A 17,131-nucleotide genomic window follows, 5' to 3' on the forward strand; every position below is an offset into this window, starting at 1 on the left:
ATAGAACAAAGCATATTTCTCCAAAATTCTTTTTTACCCATGATTTTCAAAAGAATGGTGATATAAATATTCAACAAGTTCATTCATGTGAGAATCTAGCAGATATTTTCACAAAGTCACTTCCAAGTAAAACTTTTGAATAACTAGTTCATAAGATTGGACTTCGTCGTCTTTGAAATGATTGTCCACATGAGGGGGAGAATTAAATATGCTCTGCACTCTTTTTTCCTTAGCTATGATTTTTTTCCATTGGGTTTTCTTGCAAGGTTTTTAATAAGGCAGCATGTAATAACATATTGAATAATAATATATTTTTCTTAGGCTTTTATCCCATTGAGTTTTTTCTAATTAGATGTTATTAAACATATTCTCAAATAATAGACATTCAAGGGGAAGTGTTATAAATTATTATATGAATGAATGTCCATATTCATAACTTCTCCTTCTTCTTTGTAACTTACGATTTTGTAACTGTTTTGTTTAATTCTCCTTCAAAGATATATGATTCTTCGGTTATAGTTTTAGGCCTATAAATAAGTGTCTCATTTGTATTGAAGATGTTGAAAATGAAATTATGATTTTCTCTTCCTTTCTATATTCTTCTCTATTTTTCCTTATAATTTTACGTTCATTTTATATAATATAAAATGATAAAATTGACATTCACCTCTTTTATTTTGTTTCTTTCTTATTGATTTGATAAAAGTTTGTATGCAGTTTGTCAATAATCCTAGCCAAATGACGGAGGAGATTTTTTATTTTCTTTGAAGGCTGGGAGAAAAAGTTATTATTTTACCATGAAAAGGAAAATAAATAAAAAACCAATTTTTATCATAATCAAAGTTTTAGTAATTATAATAATAGAATAAAACTAAGCTCTTGACTTTTGTTTTGGAAAGTTTCCCCCACCAAGATGATATCAAAACATGCTCACCTTGAATAATAACTGTTTTATAATATTTCCTGTTGTAAAATTAGGACTCTATCGGGAGTATTTTTACCTACATTAATTGAGTCTGCAAATTTAATCACTAAAGAAATCAATTCATTGTTCCTCAAAACCTAGGTTTAAAATTTCATCTGTCCACCACACCATAATTATTTTTCTATAATTTTTAAAAGCTGTATATATATGATCACATTGACGAATATTGCTTTCAAGGCGAGAAAATCAAGAGCCCACAAAAAACAAATACATTGATTGTGAAGTCAATAATAAATAATTTCGACGATAAAAGTCGAGAAACTGGCAAAACAAAAAAAGAGAAAGGTAGAGAAGGTGATAGAGGTAACTTGTATGGTACACATCATGCCAAACTACAATAAGGCAAGCTAATGCTAAATCTCATGATGAAATATTTTGAATTCAAAATATTAATAATCCTTCTGTATGTAGAAGTGGATATCCAATACAAGAAAACTCAATCGCATTAGACAGCAAAATCTCACATTAGTAAGTTTGTTCCACTTGAAATGTACACAACAATCAGGAAGCCAATTTACAATTGACTTATGATTATCATCACAGGTAACTACAAGTAAAATGAAAAAGCAAACAAGAGAGTCATCATGCTAACATAAACCCGAGCCTTTTTTCCTCAAAGGAATATTCAATCTCTTGAACCATTTCACCTCCACCAAAAGGAACTGATGTGGGAGTTGGATTCAAGCTTATATTCTTCAAAACTGATGAAGGAACTGGAGTTATGGCCATAGTCATTGGAATCGATACTGTCGAAGGTGTAGCTGGGACAGGAATAGGCATTGCCTTTGGAGTTCTATTCTCTTCATCAACCACAGTAGGGATCTTGGAGGGAGTAGTGAATGGCACGTTGTTAAGTGACATTGTTTTCTGTAACTTATCACTCTGTTTATTCAGTTCTTCTGTGGCATTTACCACATTTGCTTTTGAAGATACATTGGAAGAGATGGGAGAAAAGGGTTGCCTTGTCAGAGGAGATTCTGTGCCTTGACTCCCGGCACCAAATGAGTACTTTTTTACTGGAACACCAGCAATATCCAGTCCTCTTCTAGCTGCAAAAAAAATGTGGAAAACAAAATAAAAAAAAATACTCTAATTGAGTTCTGAATGCCTCTTTATGGTACATGAGAACTCGTATTCATGGTATCGGGCTATTACATCAAAGCATGTTTGTGCAACTTACTTAAAACACAAACATAAAGGGAAGAACAATGCCAGATATACCAGCAAAAAATTATGAGAAAATCTACCAGCTGGGATAAACAGATCCTTGGTTCCACATACAACCTTACCATAAAGAAGAGTACTTGGGAGAATCCGTTGGAGTATCTTCTACTATGACAAAGAAAATCATAGGTATCTGACAAACATTTGAGGCTGGTTTTTTATGACAAGTTGAACACATTACAATGCACAAGGCTCGTGTCATCCATTTTGTGAAGAAAGTTTACAGGATGGAATCCGACACAATATTGTTTTTTACCCAAAAAAAAAGTTTTGCTTCGACCCATCAAAGCAATCCCTGTTCTTTCTTCTTTTCAGCCAAACAGGAAAAAACAATTTATAAACTCTTACTAAGCGAGATATCTGTAACCTCTAAAATATAACCTAAAAAAGGAGGGGAATAATAAAGTTGAAAAAACTACCTGATGATAAACACGAAATGCCATCATCCAGGTAATTCAGTTGGTCAATTTGGTGGGCTTTGTCATTCTTTCTAATGGCACGTGAATGAGTAGCTTTTGAATCAGGTTTTGGAGTTTGAAGCATTGCACCACCAAGGGAGACTCTTCTACTAGCTGCACCTCCGGTTGACATCCTAGGTGCCTTTTTTACACTCTGAGGCTTTGAAGGGCTTGGTTTTGACCCATATAATGCCTCTTGTTCCGCTATCATTTGTCCCTGAAGTTTCTTCAGGTCCTGAAACAAAAAGATAATATTTAACTAGTTTTGGATAAAAATAACACAAAACATCTATTTCTTGAATGATACAAGATCAATAAAATGTTGCCCGGATTCCAAAACCCAGGAGTTAGAGTAGAGACAAGATAAGGGTTTTATAACTGGAATATTTATTTGGGATGCATATTAAATCCAATAAGATGACTATACCCGCTGCCTACGACGTTCTTGCTCTTTCTCTTGCCGTAATATATTGTATTCTTCAAGCATAGAGAGTAAACGAATCTGAAAAGCTCCACACAGAAGGAATCATTTTGAAGCAAATTCACTTTAACAATGAATTAAAAGACAACAACGTAATATTCAACCCCCCCCTAAAATATCTGAAAATTCGTCACGAGACTAGCCCAAGTAGAGTACTTACGCCATCATATGTGAACTGAATGCCTTTATCCTTTTCCCATGCTATAGTTTTTGAAGTCAAAGCATCCACCATTGCTATATGCAAAAATGAAAAAATGAAAAAATATTCGAACACTGATGCTGAAAAAAAATATTTATCCTACAAGCAGAATCAGATGGCTTGGCAGAGAAATGAAGTTGAAAGATGAATGTAGTGGAACAAGACTTGAAGAAAACAATACCAATCAAGAAAATAACTAAAGTAGTGCTCGTTACTCTGAAATTGATTTTTCGAACTCACAAACAAAGTCAGATCAATCATTAATAATTATCACTTCATATCCAAACCCTACAGTACACTATAATATAATCCACTATAATGCAGGTTTAAGATTCAGTTTTTATGTATTGTTGTATCATTGAGTCATAAAAGTAAAGGTCCAATAATGAATTGATAATAAACATGATTACACAGCTAACAATTAAGATCGATAAAAATACCTGGAAACTGGAATTTTGTTAACGAATAAATACCTGGAATTTTGTTAACCAAGGCTCGAGCTTTCTCAGCTCGCTTTAGAGTAAGATGAGCACCTCTCCCTGCATTGTATCGATTATCATCCTGGAAGGAAAACAAATGAGTAGTTAAAATTAGATTGTAGCTAACTAGCTATGATTAAAAAGCAAATCAAATGGCAATGTTGAAGGAGGATATACAAACAACTAACCCTGTTGTATTCCTCAAGCCAAGATTCTTCGTCACATGCTGCCAACCATTTCTCAACCTTTTCAAGTATCTCTTTTCTGCTAAAAGCTTCCTCTTTGACTTGGGCAATCTGAAGTTCAATTTGTTCAAGCACACAAGCAGGGTCCACGGATCCTGCATCAAAAAAGAGGCAGCTTTCAAATTTGCAAAGGAAATAATTGCAATCATGTCAGAAGTATCTTGCTATAGAAAGTAGAAAGTTACCAGATTCTATCGCTTCAACAGCATATTCCACTGCACTATCTACTTCTGGAACCAAATGAGTCTTGCGACAAATCTCCTCCAGCTCTGTTCTCTTCTTTAATACTAACTCTTTCATTTTGCTTGATTTTAACTCTTCTAACCTAGATACTTCTGCCTCTACCTGCATGACATTATTACTTCCCCATGAATTGTGGAACACAAAAAATCAAGAAATATAGTCCTTATGATATTTGAGTAGCTTATAACTCACACAATTGATGAAGTCCACAGACAAGGTGTTTGGTTCAGTTACTTCATGTTCTGAAGCAGCTATATTACAGGTAACGTTCTGAAACATCTGTTGCTCTTCAATAGGTGTATCCATCAAGTTCCAAAGCTCCAACATTGTTGTTGCAAGATCTTGGAGCTGCCAATCCGCAAGTTGTTTACAATTACAACTTTCAACCAGAAGAAAAACCACAAGATTGTAAACAGAGACAGAATTTATTTCTAAATCAGTCTTTACCTTCTGCATTCTCTGTAATTTAACTTCCCGTAGTTCTTGTATAGCAACAGCCAATTGCTGAATGGTATCATTACTTACACTCCTAGATCCTTCAAAGTCTCCTAAACTTGGATGAATTGGATTGACTGTCTGCTTAAAGTCCAAACCAAGCACTGAACAAAGAGAATTTAATGTATACAGATGCTCCTCAACCTTCTTTAAGCGACTACTCTGCAAGAAAAGAAGAGACAAGCATAATTAGTAACAGTAACACGGAGCACAAAAAGTGACGCTGTAAAAAGAATATAAGAGGAAGTAAATCATTGACCTTCTCAATTTGCAGTGCATGAAGCTGTCTGTGCAATTCTTCAAGTTTTCTCATGGATAAATCAGTTTCATCTATAATGGCAGGAATATACTCTCTGGGACCATATATCTCGATTGAGATACGTTGAATCTGCTCTTGAACTTCTATAAATTGATCTCTACGCTCAGACTTCCGCTTTTGCATCTCCTCCAATTGAGGAAGAATTCTTTCGTGCTCTTCCTTCAGGCTTCCAGCATTTTGATCGGACTAGTAAAATGAGAAAGAGGCAGAGAATACAAATCATATCAGTAGTCTAAATGGATAAAAAATTATCTTTAAAGAAACAAAAAGCTTTTTAAAAAATAGCAAATAATTAGTCTTCTAAGATATATATATATATATATATATCCACATAGGATTCGATATACGTTTTTTAATGCGGATTTTACCGGTTCAAATTATTGTCTACTTTGAGGCTTAAGCACTTTTTCCAACCCATTCTGGTAAAACACAGACACGCCTGAGCAAATTATAGCAGTTTATAAAATATCTAACCTGCCTAATATGCACAGGTCGCTCGCCCATTGCTGAACAGATGGCTGCAAGTTCTGCCTCACATTCAGCAATTGCCTGCCTTAATTGAGCTCTAGACCGATTTGCCTGATCTACCTTCCTTCTGTACACTTCTAGACACTCTTGTTCAAGCTCAAACAGCATTCTATCTCTATCAGCCTCGGACTCTCCAACTTCGTCCCATATTATCTAATAAATAAGTTGAGACAAAAAATGAGATTCTCACAGCTTTACTGAATATTCTTCAATCCACCTGCAGGAGGGAGAGGGGATGGTAGGAAAGAAAATTGTTGCAAAACTTAACGTATACCTGAAGTTCATAGAGAAGTGATCCACAAGTTGTTTCCGATTGCAAAAGGGGATCGTTTTGAGGTTTGGACATTTTGGAGCACTTGTATCTGCCAGAGACGTTCTCATTAAAATTCAGAAAGATCAAAACACGCAAAACATCTGCATTCTAATATGACTGAAAATTTATGTATCAATGCATCATGAATATAGAAACAAACAAAATACTCGCGAAAGAAAACATTTGTTTAAAAATCAAAGAAGCCTCCGTTCAAGGGGTGCCAACACAGAAAACGATTCTAAATTTTGAGTGAGATCCAAAAGCAAGTTTTGTGGCCAATGCCAAGAAGACAGGGCAACACTCCATCATTTTAAGGCTTAATTGAAATATGTTAGAAAGTGAAACAATTGCACAGTTTTATAGTTGCTAAACAGCGAACTGCAAATATACAGCATCTACAGTTGTCCTCACTGAACAAAACCTCTGAAACCTAAAACACACACCTTTATCTCAAGGAAGAAAGCCAAGGGTGAACTCAACAAAACAGCTTAAGAAAAAACACTACATGAGTAACAATACTGTTAATGCTGAAGTAGTACATTAATTTTCTCAAATGTAAAATTAGAGATCGAGAAATGCAACATGGATCTGAGCTAGAAAAAAGTGGAAGTAGCTACAAAATTCAAATTTTAAAAGATCGAGAAACAAAGCACAAACTCGAGTGGGGTTTGCAGCGAGAAATAGAGTAACCGATTCCACAATGAGGAAAATGGAGAGAGGCTAGAACCACATAAACTGCTAAATTTAGACAGAGGTTTCAGTTTCCCGCATTTAGGGATTCGGATGGTTTTACTTTACTCGGAATGTTAAGAGCGAATAAGAATTTTTACTGATGTGAGAACTGACCTGAACAACAGAGGGATCTGCGAATCGCTTCGTGTTGGGATGGGATGTTCCTACGTCGCTGCAGAGAAGAGGAATGACTTGATTTTCTGGACAAAATGAAAGGCGAGTTTTCGTGCAAAATGGGTTTGAAGTTTGAATTGTTAAGTGTGTGTGTGTGTGTGTGAGAGAGAGAGAGAGAGAAAGTAGCCGTTTTGATGAAAAGGACCGTTGAAGAGCGCTCGTTGTGGATTTGATTTGGATTTGTATTTATTATATGCTCTTCTTTTCTTCCTGCTTTTTTTAAAAAATAATAATAATAATTTTTTTGTGTATGTGTGGGGCTTCGGATTCTAAGAAAAGAAATTAAAAGGAAAAGACGTTTGAATTTCAAATTCAGAAGAGAGAGAAAGTCATATGAATTGGATTGGATTTGATTTAACAATACTTACAACAAAAACAACTCTTACCAATTGGAAAACTCTAAATAAAGAACCGATTTGGCATTTTTTATATATTAATAACTAAATTGTATCAGAAAAATTAGTGCTTGAGGTGCTTTGTCCATCTATCTCCATTTATACACTTTTCAATAATTTTCCTCAAAGCTATAATATATTGTTGTGAAAATAGCAGAGTTTCAGTCGTTAAAACAATCAAGGGTTAGCACAAGTATATTTTAGTTTTAATTTGACACTAATTGAAAAGTTTAGTTACAATAATTTTTAGTTTGATACTTTTTTTACTGTAATAGGAGTGCATGTTTTACTAGTATGATAAGATTGATTATTAATAATATTGAATTTATTATACTTAAATAACAATTTTATTGATGTAACTCCCAAAAATTATGCAGCTTCAGCCTTACTGCTCCAACGATGCAGCTAAATAGGAAAAGTTGCTTGAATGAAAAAGTAATTTAAGTATATAATGTTTGACTTGTTTATTTTAAAATATTATAGTCAAATAATGATATTTTTCTCATGTATTTTATCTTTGGCATCAAATAGAAAATAGTTTATAAAATTAGAAAAATAAATTCATAAATTTAATAAAAAAAACATTAAATGTCTTGTAATAAAAACTATTAAAATCCATCTAAATAATACTTTAATTTTTTTAACATGTGTAATAATGTATGTAATAAAAAATTATAAATGGTAAATTTTTATAAAAAATTAATATAATTCCTTATCTAGATAACATTTTTTAATAAAAACTTACTATATATAACTTCTTTACATTACACATATTAGAAAAATCAATCAATAATACTTATAAATGTAGAATATGTATTTACTTAAAAAATAGCTCATGTAAGAGTATAGATTTGCACGAAAAAATCACCCAAAATATTTATAAAAAAACCTGTTTAAACATGAGAAAACATCAATTCAAATGTTCATAAATCAAGCAAAAATAATTAAAATAACTTGAAGGAATATATAAAAACAATAAATACTCCTAATTTTTCCTAAATCTTATATTAATAACAAGTTTTAAAAGTTCTTTTAAAAATTTGGAAGAAATAATTAAAAACATAGCAGAAATATTTCTTCTAATAAATTCGACATGTATCAATAAAATAGTATTTACGTTCATTACTCTTAAACAGTAATAAACAACTTTAAAAAAGCAAAAAAAAGTTGTTGACGCATAAAATAACTTAATTTCGTTTCTTCAGCAAAATTCTCTGAATTTGGACGACTTAGAAAGGTAAATGAGATTATTTTGGAAGGTTGTCGAAAATCCACATTGTCCTCTCCGCCATTCAAAAGGATCCAAACAACAAATGTTTAGCTCAAAGCTCCAAAAAAGCATGATATCTTGCATTTTTATTTTTACAAATATCAAACTCTTCGATACTGATAAACTGATATGGGTTACAAAATATCAAATGCAAGAAACAAGAGTAGAAAATGTAAGGTAATACTTATAATAAGAACTAGCTCTAGATCATCTTAGCCATGTAGTAGTAGCAGTAATGGCTTCTGATGATTGAGGAATAACCTATCATCTTATCATCCCAAACCTTAAAAATAAATTAATTCCTCTATAATATATTATCCTATGAAAAGATTCAACTGGACTACCTTTACCCATTCCCAGAAAGTAACATTTCTACACAAGGCACCCTCTTGGAGTGCAGAAGCACAACAAACATCTTGATAGTAAAAAAAAATAAACAAATCTCATGATGCACTTTCACCTTCATATTCTCTCTTGATGATTTCAAGGACAAGTTCATTCCAGGTATCAACAGGACCTGGCATGCACCAATGCAAGCAATCCTGTGGGGGCGGCCTCCCATCTGGGCCGCGTTTGGTAATCTTATTCGGGTCAGGACTTCTGTATGGGCCAGGATGACCATCATGCCTGTATTGAAAGGCTTCAGTGATGTCCATTAACCTCAACTTTGATCCATTTGTTGCCTTTTTCACTGCACGGTTAAAACCTGTCACCTGTTGCTCATGCATTGTATTTGTGTGCACATTTTCCACCAGTTCACCAAGTGCAAGAGGCTTAGACTTCCCAGTGCATGATCCACCTGTATTCCAGGCTCCACCCTCATAATGATCAGGTGAATAGGAACGCACAATTGCAAGCCCTGTGTAATTTGGAAGTGTAGCAATAGCAGTAAGAATTGTTTCAACAGATATGCCATATGCATCAACATTGTTAACCTTCATTTGCCGAGACTTGTCAGGCCACCACAACTGTCCTCCAACTATCTCGTTGTTCAGAATATACACAGACTGCTTGGCAAACCAATGACCGGAAGAAAGAACAACCACATCAAATTTTGGGATGTATTCCATCAACTTTTCATCAGGGGCATCAAGATGGAGCTTATCAACACCAGCAGGTGCATAATCGAATGGTTCAGATGTTAGTTTGACTAGCCATGAGGACCATATCCTGACAATCATAACTGATGTGGACCTAAAATAATATCGTTGCATATTTCGATTTCCCCGATTCTTTGGTACCTCTACCTGAAAGTGCCATATTTTTTGTTAAGCTTTTCAACCATGATAAAAAATGGATGCTCACGCACATGCACCCAGCACACATAAGTTCCCAAGTGAGAACCCTATGTGTAGATGAATATTTAAAGTCAAATGCTCATACTGACAATAGCACATGAAGACAATTCTTGACCCAGTGCAAAAAGGTGTCTTTTTCTTTAATTTAATACAATTTCCATTTGCAAAGGCTAGGGAAATGAAAGCATAAAATATCAAAGCCAAGTTAGGAAGAATGTAAAAACTGGAGGACCATCTAAATATGTTTATTAAGGAAAAACATATAGATATCTCAAATATAAGAAATCAGGTGTGCCAAAAGGATGTATTTGATAAGTACCAAGAGGATTTTCTTGCATGTAACTTTGATAAACAATTTATTTATTCAGGGGATCCCAAACCAAACAAATACAAACTCAAAACTACATTCAAAGAGTAAGACCGGAACATATCCCTTCTGTTTCTTCAAAGAATTTTCATGTTGAAGTGCCTATTTCCTTGAAGCAGAAATTTACTTTAGATTTTATCTATAATTTTCTGTTGAACAATCAACAAAGTGAACTGTTGATGCTTCAATTATGCTTGTCTTGCCCTTATGGATAATCTCATTGATCTTAAATAGTATACAAAATTCAAATATTTAAAATGTATCTCAATACTAGAAAAAATCATGATCACAAAAAAATATGCAGCAACCATGGGAAGATATTAACAACAGGTCAGCAAAACAGAATATCTGTATCATCTTGGAATCATTTTATTTCCATGCAAATCAGATCAATAAGGAAAAAAAATAACCTGCCAGAGAATGCACAGCATCGATTCCATCTGGTTTCGAGCTACTGAATCTCCTATGAAAGCCAAGGTCTTCCCTCTCATCAGCTCCAAAAATTTCTTGGGATCAAATCGTGGGAGGTCACATTGAAAGGGCTTCCATCGCCAATTTTCATAATCCTTGTCAGGCCTCCCATTACCCTGGCAATTCTGCATCTGCGTCAATACAGGGCATGAATTGTTTGTGTATAATGGTCCCAATGGATCATAGATCCAATTCCCATGGTACAGATCGCAGCCTACACAACAGAAAGGGAAACACCAATTTAAGAACCCATGATACACTCGGTAATTCTAAATAATATTAAGAAAAATGGTTATACAATAATACATCGATAACAAGCTAGAGCAGGTGAAAAGATTAAAACTGCAACCTGAATTAACTGAACCATCATAGGATGTGTTATTTGGCCTCTCTACTGATGCTGAAACTGTTGACGTGGAATCATCAAAAGGCATCGAGGTTTCATTTGATGGAGTCATTACAGCACTGGACTGATTGATCAAAGCCATGGAAGTTGGTCCCTCCATTCTAATATTACCTGTCGCATTGGAAGAATTGGTACCCACCACTGGCAGAGTTGCACTCGAAGGCAAATCAATTTGTGAATCTGCTTTAATAGGCAAGCTATTGTTAATTGCATCTGCACCATCGCCAAACGAAGTTTCTGACTCTTGTGACTTAGAAACTTGCACATCGCCACTCACCTCCTTCTTTGTCGGAAGATTCACTGAAGTAGACTCAGTCAAGTCTACTTGTGGGTTTAATGTCGTATCAGTCTGTTCCATCTTGCTATCACTAGACACCCCAGTGGACATTGTGGAAGATTTTGTATCAGAGGATGGTTTCCTATCAGCAAGATCTAAACTTTCATTCAAATTACCATCAATAGGAGCTTCATTTACTGAAGGGACAGGTAAATTTATCTTGTCTAAACTACCTACATTATAAAAATATCCATGAACCGTGGCACCGATTGGGGATGATACAAGAACCCAGGAAGCATAAATTAAGAAAACTGCAAGTGCTCCCACTAAAACTACAATCCAAGAGAGAGGCTTTGGATGGAAAGACATTCTGGGAGAACCTTTGGAGATATTCCAAGCCATGTCATTCATCCAATACAATCAAGCCCTACATCAAACCCTGAAGCCTGAAATCTTTCAAAACCTTAGAAAAGAACTAAATGTTAATTATTAAACACAGCTTCTAGTGATGAAAACCACAAAGGAGATTCAGGTAACTGGTGGCTGAGATGAAATCAATCCCCTAGAGCAACCCTGTTATATCCACAAATACACAAATAATCACTATGATATAACAAATTCTGAGTGGAAATGTGCATAGCAGAAATACCTAGACATTGTTTTTCTTTAATATTTTTAAAATTTTGATGCCCATCAAGATAAAACTAATATTTTACCCGTAAATTGAAATACCCAGAAACGAAAATGAAACAAGAAACGAATTTGAATCACCGAAGGAATGAAAAGAAGAAACCTTTGCGAGAATTTCTGGGTGCACAGTGAAGGGAATGGTGAAAATGTTGGATACGAAAATAGAGGCAGCAGCGTAAGCACCAAAAGAAAGCGAAATTTGGGTGAAAATGGCAACAAGTTTTGGCTCTGTTTCTGATGCTTGTCCCTCTGTGCAAGGAATGGTGCGTAATTCAAGATAGAGGTCTCAGATGCGTTTGTTTATCAACGAGAACCTTACCTCAATTTCATGACCACCTGGTTACTCGTGAATGCACTTTTTTTTATTATTATTATTAATGTTTCTTTAAAAAAAGAAAAAAGAAAAAAGAAAATCTGTGAGCAAAATTTTGATAATTGACACACTTCAAAGGACAAAGATCAAGGGTTGACTAGCTCCAATATCCCATTATGGGTAAATTAAGCTGTAATATATAAATTATCTTTTATTTTGGTTCTTTTTTATAGCATAATGTCATTTGTGTGTGTGTGTGTGTGTGGAAATGATATTTTGTTTTATAGACTATCATTTTCTCAATAATGATTTTATGAATTAGCTGTTTGGCTGGGGAGAGTTGCTATTTGCGACTTGGCACTAATGAGTAACGAGTTTCTTCTTACACCCCCATAAATAATTTACGATTGAATTGTTGCTAATACTCATGATTTGCTTTTTTACCAAAAATACTCATATTTTGGTTGACGTAATTTATATACTCTTATTACTCACACGTTATATCATATATAGGATATTAATATATTATAGGAATACTTTAAATTTCTTGGTATAATTCAATTTCTTAAATTACCTGATAATCTATTATTATGTGATATGATAAGAAGGGTTTTGCCTATTTTCATACGGAATAAATGAAAAATGGAACATTTTGATTCTCATGAACCGATTCAAGTAAATTGTAAAAATACTAAAATGTTGTTATAGCTATGTGTAAGAACTCATCTAGTTGATATTTTAAAGAAACTTTCATATAATCTAGTTAAAATATAGTTTTACATTTTTTTTTCCTGGAATTTGGTACTTGTTTAAAATGGATAGAACAAGAAATGGTTGGTTATTAAAGGCATATTCGAGGATGAAATAAGATTACATTACCATAGTAGGCAAATTACCTTGTGTTTAAGCTATCTAATATAGAAAAAGGGAGACAGAATCAAATGTGAATTATCATTCTATGGTTGATTACTTTTGCAATATGCCACCTTGACCAAGTTTAATTCTTCCATATGAAAGAGTAATGAAATTGACATGTCCACTTTGTTTTTCTCTCCAGTGAAAAAACTCAAATTCGGCATCTATTTCACTTTTATGTAATAAAATCAGGGATAGATTCAGAACCATATGCAAGGAATATACACATATATATATATATATATATATATATATACACGTAAGAAAATTTATTTGAAAAAAAAGGCTAGGGCTACCCCTTGCCTCCTTCCAAAATTTTCCCCTTAAAAAATTCTTTTCATTTTTACAAATAGAACATATAAGGACCTTTGTGTATTTATTTATTTTTCTGTCGTGGGCTTAATTTATTATTTATTTTTTATTTAATAATTATTTTATTTTATTTTGTGCACCATTGTTTTCATTATACCATTTGAAAAAAATCAATTATATTAATCACAATTAAAATTGTGTTTTAAGTATGACTTCTAAATTTTAGAATTCAAGTTTTGGAAGAGTGGTGAGGGAAACAACCGCTTCTTATGTTTTATGTTGGGCTTTGCCAATTCTAAATGAATTCTCCTGTTGACATTAAATAAAGGAAGGAATCAGGAACAGCTTTATAAAAGGAGGAGGATAGCTCTTTAAAATGATAATGAATAAAATAAGAGTAATTTAAACAAGTTAAAGTGTAATATATATTAATCTCTTAAAAAATAATTGAGTACAATTTATAAAAATTTTACTCTTTTTGAAATGTAGGAAACATCTTTCAGTAATTGAAAAATGCCTTGAATCTGGTTAAATTTTATCAAAAATCTATTTAACTTTGTCTGATTATGTATTCTTGTTTTTGCGATTATTAATCATGATATTATTATTCTTTTTATTAGCATGATATTAATAAAACGAAATACTATTTGTAATTCATTTCTGGCAAGTGGATCATCATCTTTCAAAGAGAGAATAAGTATTTTCAATGAATATTGCAGAGTAAATTTTAAAATGAAATATTAATTTCGAGTTCGTACTCTAATCTATGTATTATAAATGTCAAATTTAATAAAATAAATTTTGTAATACTTTTTTATTAAATATATTTAATTAATCAAACTATTTATTTTAAATTCGTATATAATATATCATGTCTATAAAATTTTACACATTAAATACTAAGTGATATTTTATTGTCACGCAATATTTAAATTATGATATATTATTTAAAATATAAATAAATATTAAATTGTACACAATTATATATATATATATATAATATTTATATGAATATTGACAAATTAATTATTTAATCAATAGTTTTAATAAAAAAATAATTAATATAGCATTTCATCAAATTGATAGTTAATATGACGCATAGATTATCGTAAATATGTTGTAAAGATTGGACAAGTGTCTCCATTTTTTGTGTTTTTTGCTTGCTCTTCTAATTTTTATTTTTTATTAAATTTGTTGAAGGTGAATTACATTTCATCGGTTTAAAAACAAAAAAAGTAGCATAGTTCTTTAGTGTTGCGAAGATTAAAGAAAAACATATTTTTTTTTTAATTTTCAAAAGTTTAAATTATCTTTTCGTTAGAAGTATTATTAATACTTTATATCTTCAAACAGAGTAATTAAATAGTACTATTTTGCGGGTCAACAATTTAAAAAATAATAATAAAATAATTTTTACATTATAAAATGATAAATAATTTAAAATGACATTTATTTTATTTTAGCATAATAGTTAAAACTGCTTGCAAATTGAAGAAGAATTGACTAAGGCTGATTTAGAAAGACACAATTCACAAAAATTTTCTAGATAACAAAAAAAAATATAAGTTGTTATATTGCTAATAATAATATATAACAATATAATAACATGTTATACACTGAAAATACTAACCACAAAATTATTGGTTTGATATTCAGTGAATTTATTATTATGAAAAAAGAAAAAAAAATATATCCATCATCTTTGCTATCAACAATAGGTTGAATACTAGTGTTATCTTTAAGATAATTAATATCTTCTAAAAATTTGTCAAAAATTTTCAAATGCAAAATACTTTATCCAATATAATACATTCTAATCCATGCTCCATCGTATAATTCATAAAAATCACACAATAGAAACACACAACCTCTCCCACCTTTTGTTATAATATATGTTATTTTTATGAAAAAAAATTGTTATTTTAGCCTTTTATTACTATCACAGTGATTTTATTGCTCTCCTCATCCCGCAAGATAATGTTATCATATTTTAAAAAAATCTAACGCACAATCAATATCAACAATATTAATTATGTCTAGTACTTAAAGAAATACACTTAAAAATATGAAATATCACCTTTTAAGGATTGTATAAATGATACTTTTTTCCTTCATCACCAACAACAATAATTATGTTAGGAGTCCTACACAAAACATTGAAATTAAGATATCTAACATTAAAAAAGATTAAGACAGTGGTGTCTTAAACAAATGGAAGCAAGACTAAAGACCCAATTGCAGGGTTGTTTTTACATTAGCCGCAAGAAGATTTCATAAATCTTGTAATTGAAAATATTACATCCATATATGGTGTTAAATATCAAAAGATGTAATGAAAGGAGTTAAGAATGCTTTAGAAAAATCGTGTGTCTCTTTTTTTTTTGCCCTTTTTACCCATTAAACAGACTAATCAACAATTGTTTTACATTTACAAACTAAATAATAGAAGGTTTAAAGGTTAGCATAAAATTTTATCAATCACAACCTATTTACAATAGAAAAATATAATGATTATTCTATCAATTACAATAAAAAATTATTACATATATATACAACAATAATAATAATAGATGAATCTAATAATTTGTAAAATATTTGCATAATAAATGTTCTAGCTGTCATTAATATATCTCCTTAAATTGATGCAGGTAAGTCAATTAGAAGTAACTTGTCAACAAGAAAATGGTGTGGTTGTTTGGTCATAGTTTTCTTAAAAACATCTACTACTTGTAGATTTATTGATACATAGGGAAAATAAATAACTTTGTTGTCCAATGCTTCCTAGATAGAATGTCAGTCAACTTCAATGTGTTTGGTGTGTTCATAAAATACAGGATTGACTATAATTTGAATAACACTTGTATTATCAGCATAAAGAGGTGTAGCATTAACTTATGAATAGCCAAGCTTCGATAAAAGATTTTGAACCCAAACAATTTCTAAACATGCTTTTGGCATGACACAGTATTTAGCCTTAATAGAAGATTTTAAAATATGGTCTTATTTCTCACATTTCTAAGAATTTAAGGCGTTACCAAACCATATATACATTTTGAATTCCTAGATGTATAGAATCCAATACAATTGAAATTAGCAAAAAATAAAATATGTAGAAAAAATTATGGCTAAAAAAGTAGACAAATGTCAGATTAGCTGAAAATATAAAATTAAAACATTAATACAAAACAAGCCCAAATCATTTTTATTAATGAAAAATGGTAAAAACTTTCAAAATAACGTATATGAAGAGTGTTTTGAAGATACAATAAAGCTATAAATGTGAAGACCTCATCAAGCCTTTACTTTTAAGAAAATTCACACAAGAAAAGTAAATGAAATATCTTCTATTATTTGACAAAATTAAAGCTAAAGTTGTTGAATTTAAACGACATGAACTTAAATATATTAAAATACAAATTGCATAGAATTTAAGTGCAAACTAAATAAAAGGAATCAAATAAGTGTCAAAATATACATTTAAAGACTACTAAAATTTGACACTTATCAATAGTCATCTTAATCAGCATCACAATATGTTATCA

At 31.7% G+C, this 17,131-nt stretch overlaps 2 protein-coding genes across 2 annotated transcripts; both read right to left on the bottom strand.

Annotated features, from left to right (window-relative positions):
- Nucleotides 1–1,567: 1,567 nt before the first annotated feature.
- LOC113873193 (65-kDa microtubule-associated protein 3-like) lies at nucleotides 1,568–6,947 on the bottom strand. The gene is made up of 13 exons (XM_027511219.1): nucleotides 6,816–6,947; nucleotides 5,931–6,018; nucleotides 5,603–5,809; nucleotides 5,069–5,314; nucleotides 4,762–4,971; nucleotides 4,507–4,662; nucleotides 4,257–4,416; nucleotides 4,015–4,166; nucleotides 3,821–3,908; nucleotides 3,309–3,382; nucleotides 3,095–3,169; nucleotides 2,629–2,902; nucleotides 1,568–2,034 (listed from the first exon to the last, which is right to left on the bottom strand). The coding sequence occupies exons 2-13, from the start codon at nucleotides 6,000–6,002 to the stop codon at nucleotides 1,568–1,570; spliced, it is 2,181 nt and encodes a 726-aa protein (XP_027367020.1). The 5' UTR covers nucleotides 6,003–6,018; nucleotides 6,816–6,947.
- A 1,647-nt stretch (nucleotides 6,948–8,594) lies between these two features.
- On the bottom strand, nucleotides 8,595–12,383 carry LOC113872394 (protein YLS7-like). Its single transcript, XM_027509917.1, has 4 exons — nucleotides 12,153–12,383; nucleotides 11,026–11,932; nucleotides 10,616–10,890; nucleotides 8,595–9,787 (listed from the first exon to the last, which is right to left on the bottom strand). Exons 2-4 carry the CDS (start codon nucleotides 11,768–11,770, stop codon nucleotides 8,984–8,986), a joined length of 1,824 nt encoding a protein of 607 aa, XP_027365718.1. The 5' UTR covers nucleotides 11,771–11,932; nucleotides 12,153–12,383; the 3' UTR covers nucleotides 8,595–8,983.
- Between the last annotated feature and the right edge of the window lie 4,748 nt (nucleotides 12,384–17,131).

The sequence above is a fragment of the Abrus precatorius genome, unplaced genomic scaffold (assembly GCF_003935025.1).
Source record: "Abrus precatorius isolate BTA unplaced genomic scaffold, Abrus_2018 Scaffold7, whole genome shotgun sequence".
NCBI lineage: Eukaryota > Viridiplantae > Streptophyta > Magnoliopsida > Fabales > Fabaceae > Abrus > Abrus precatorius.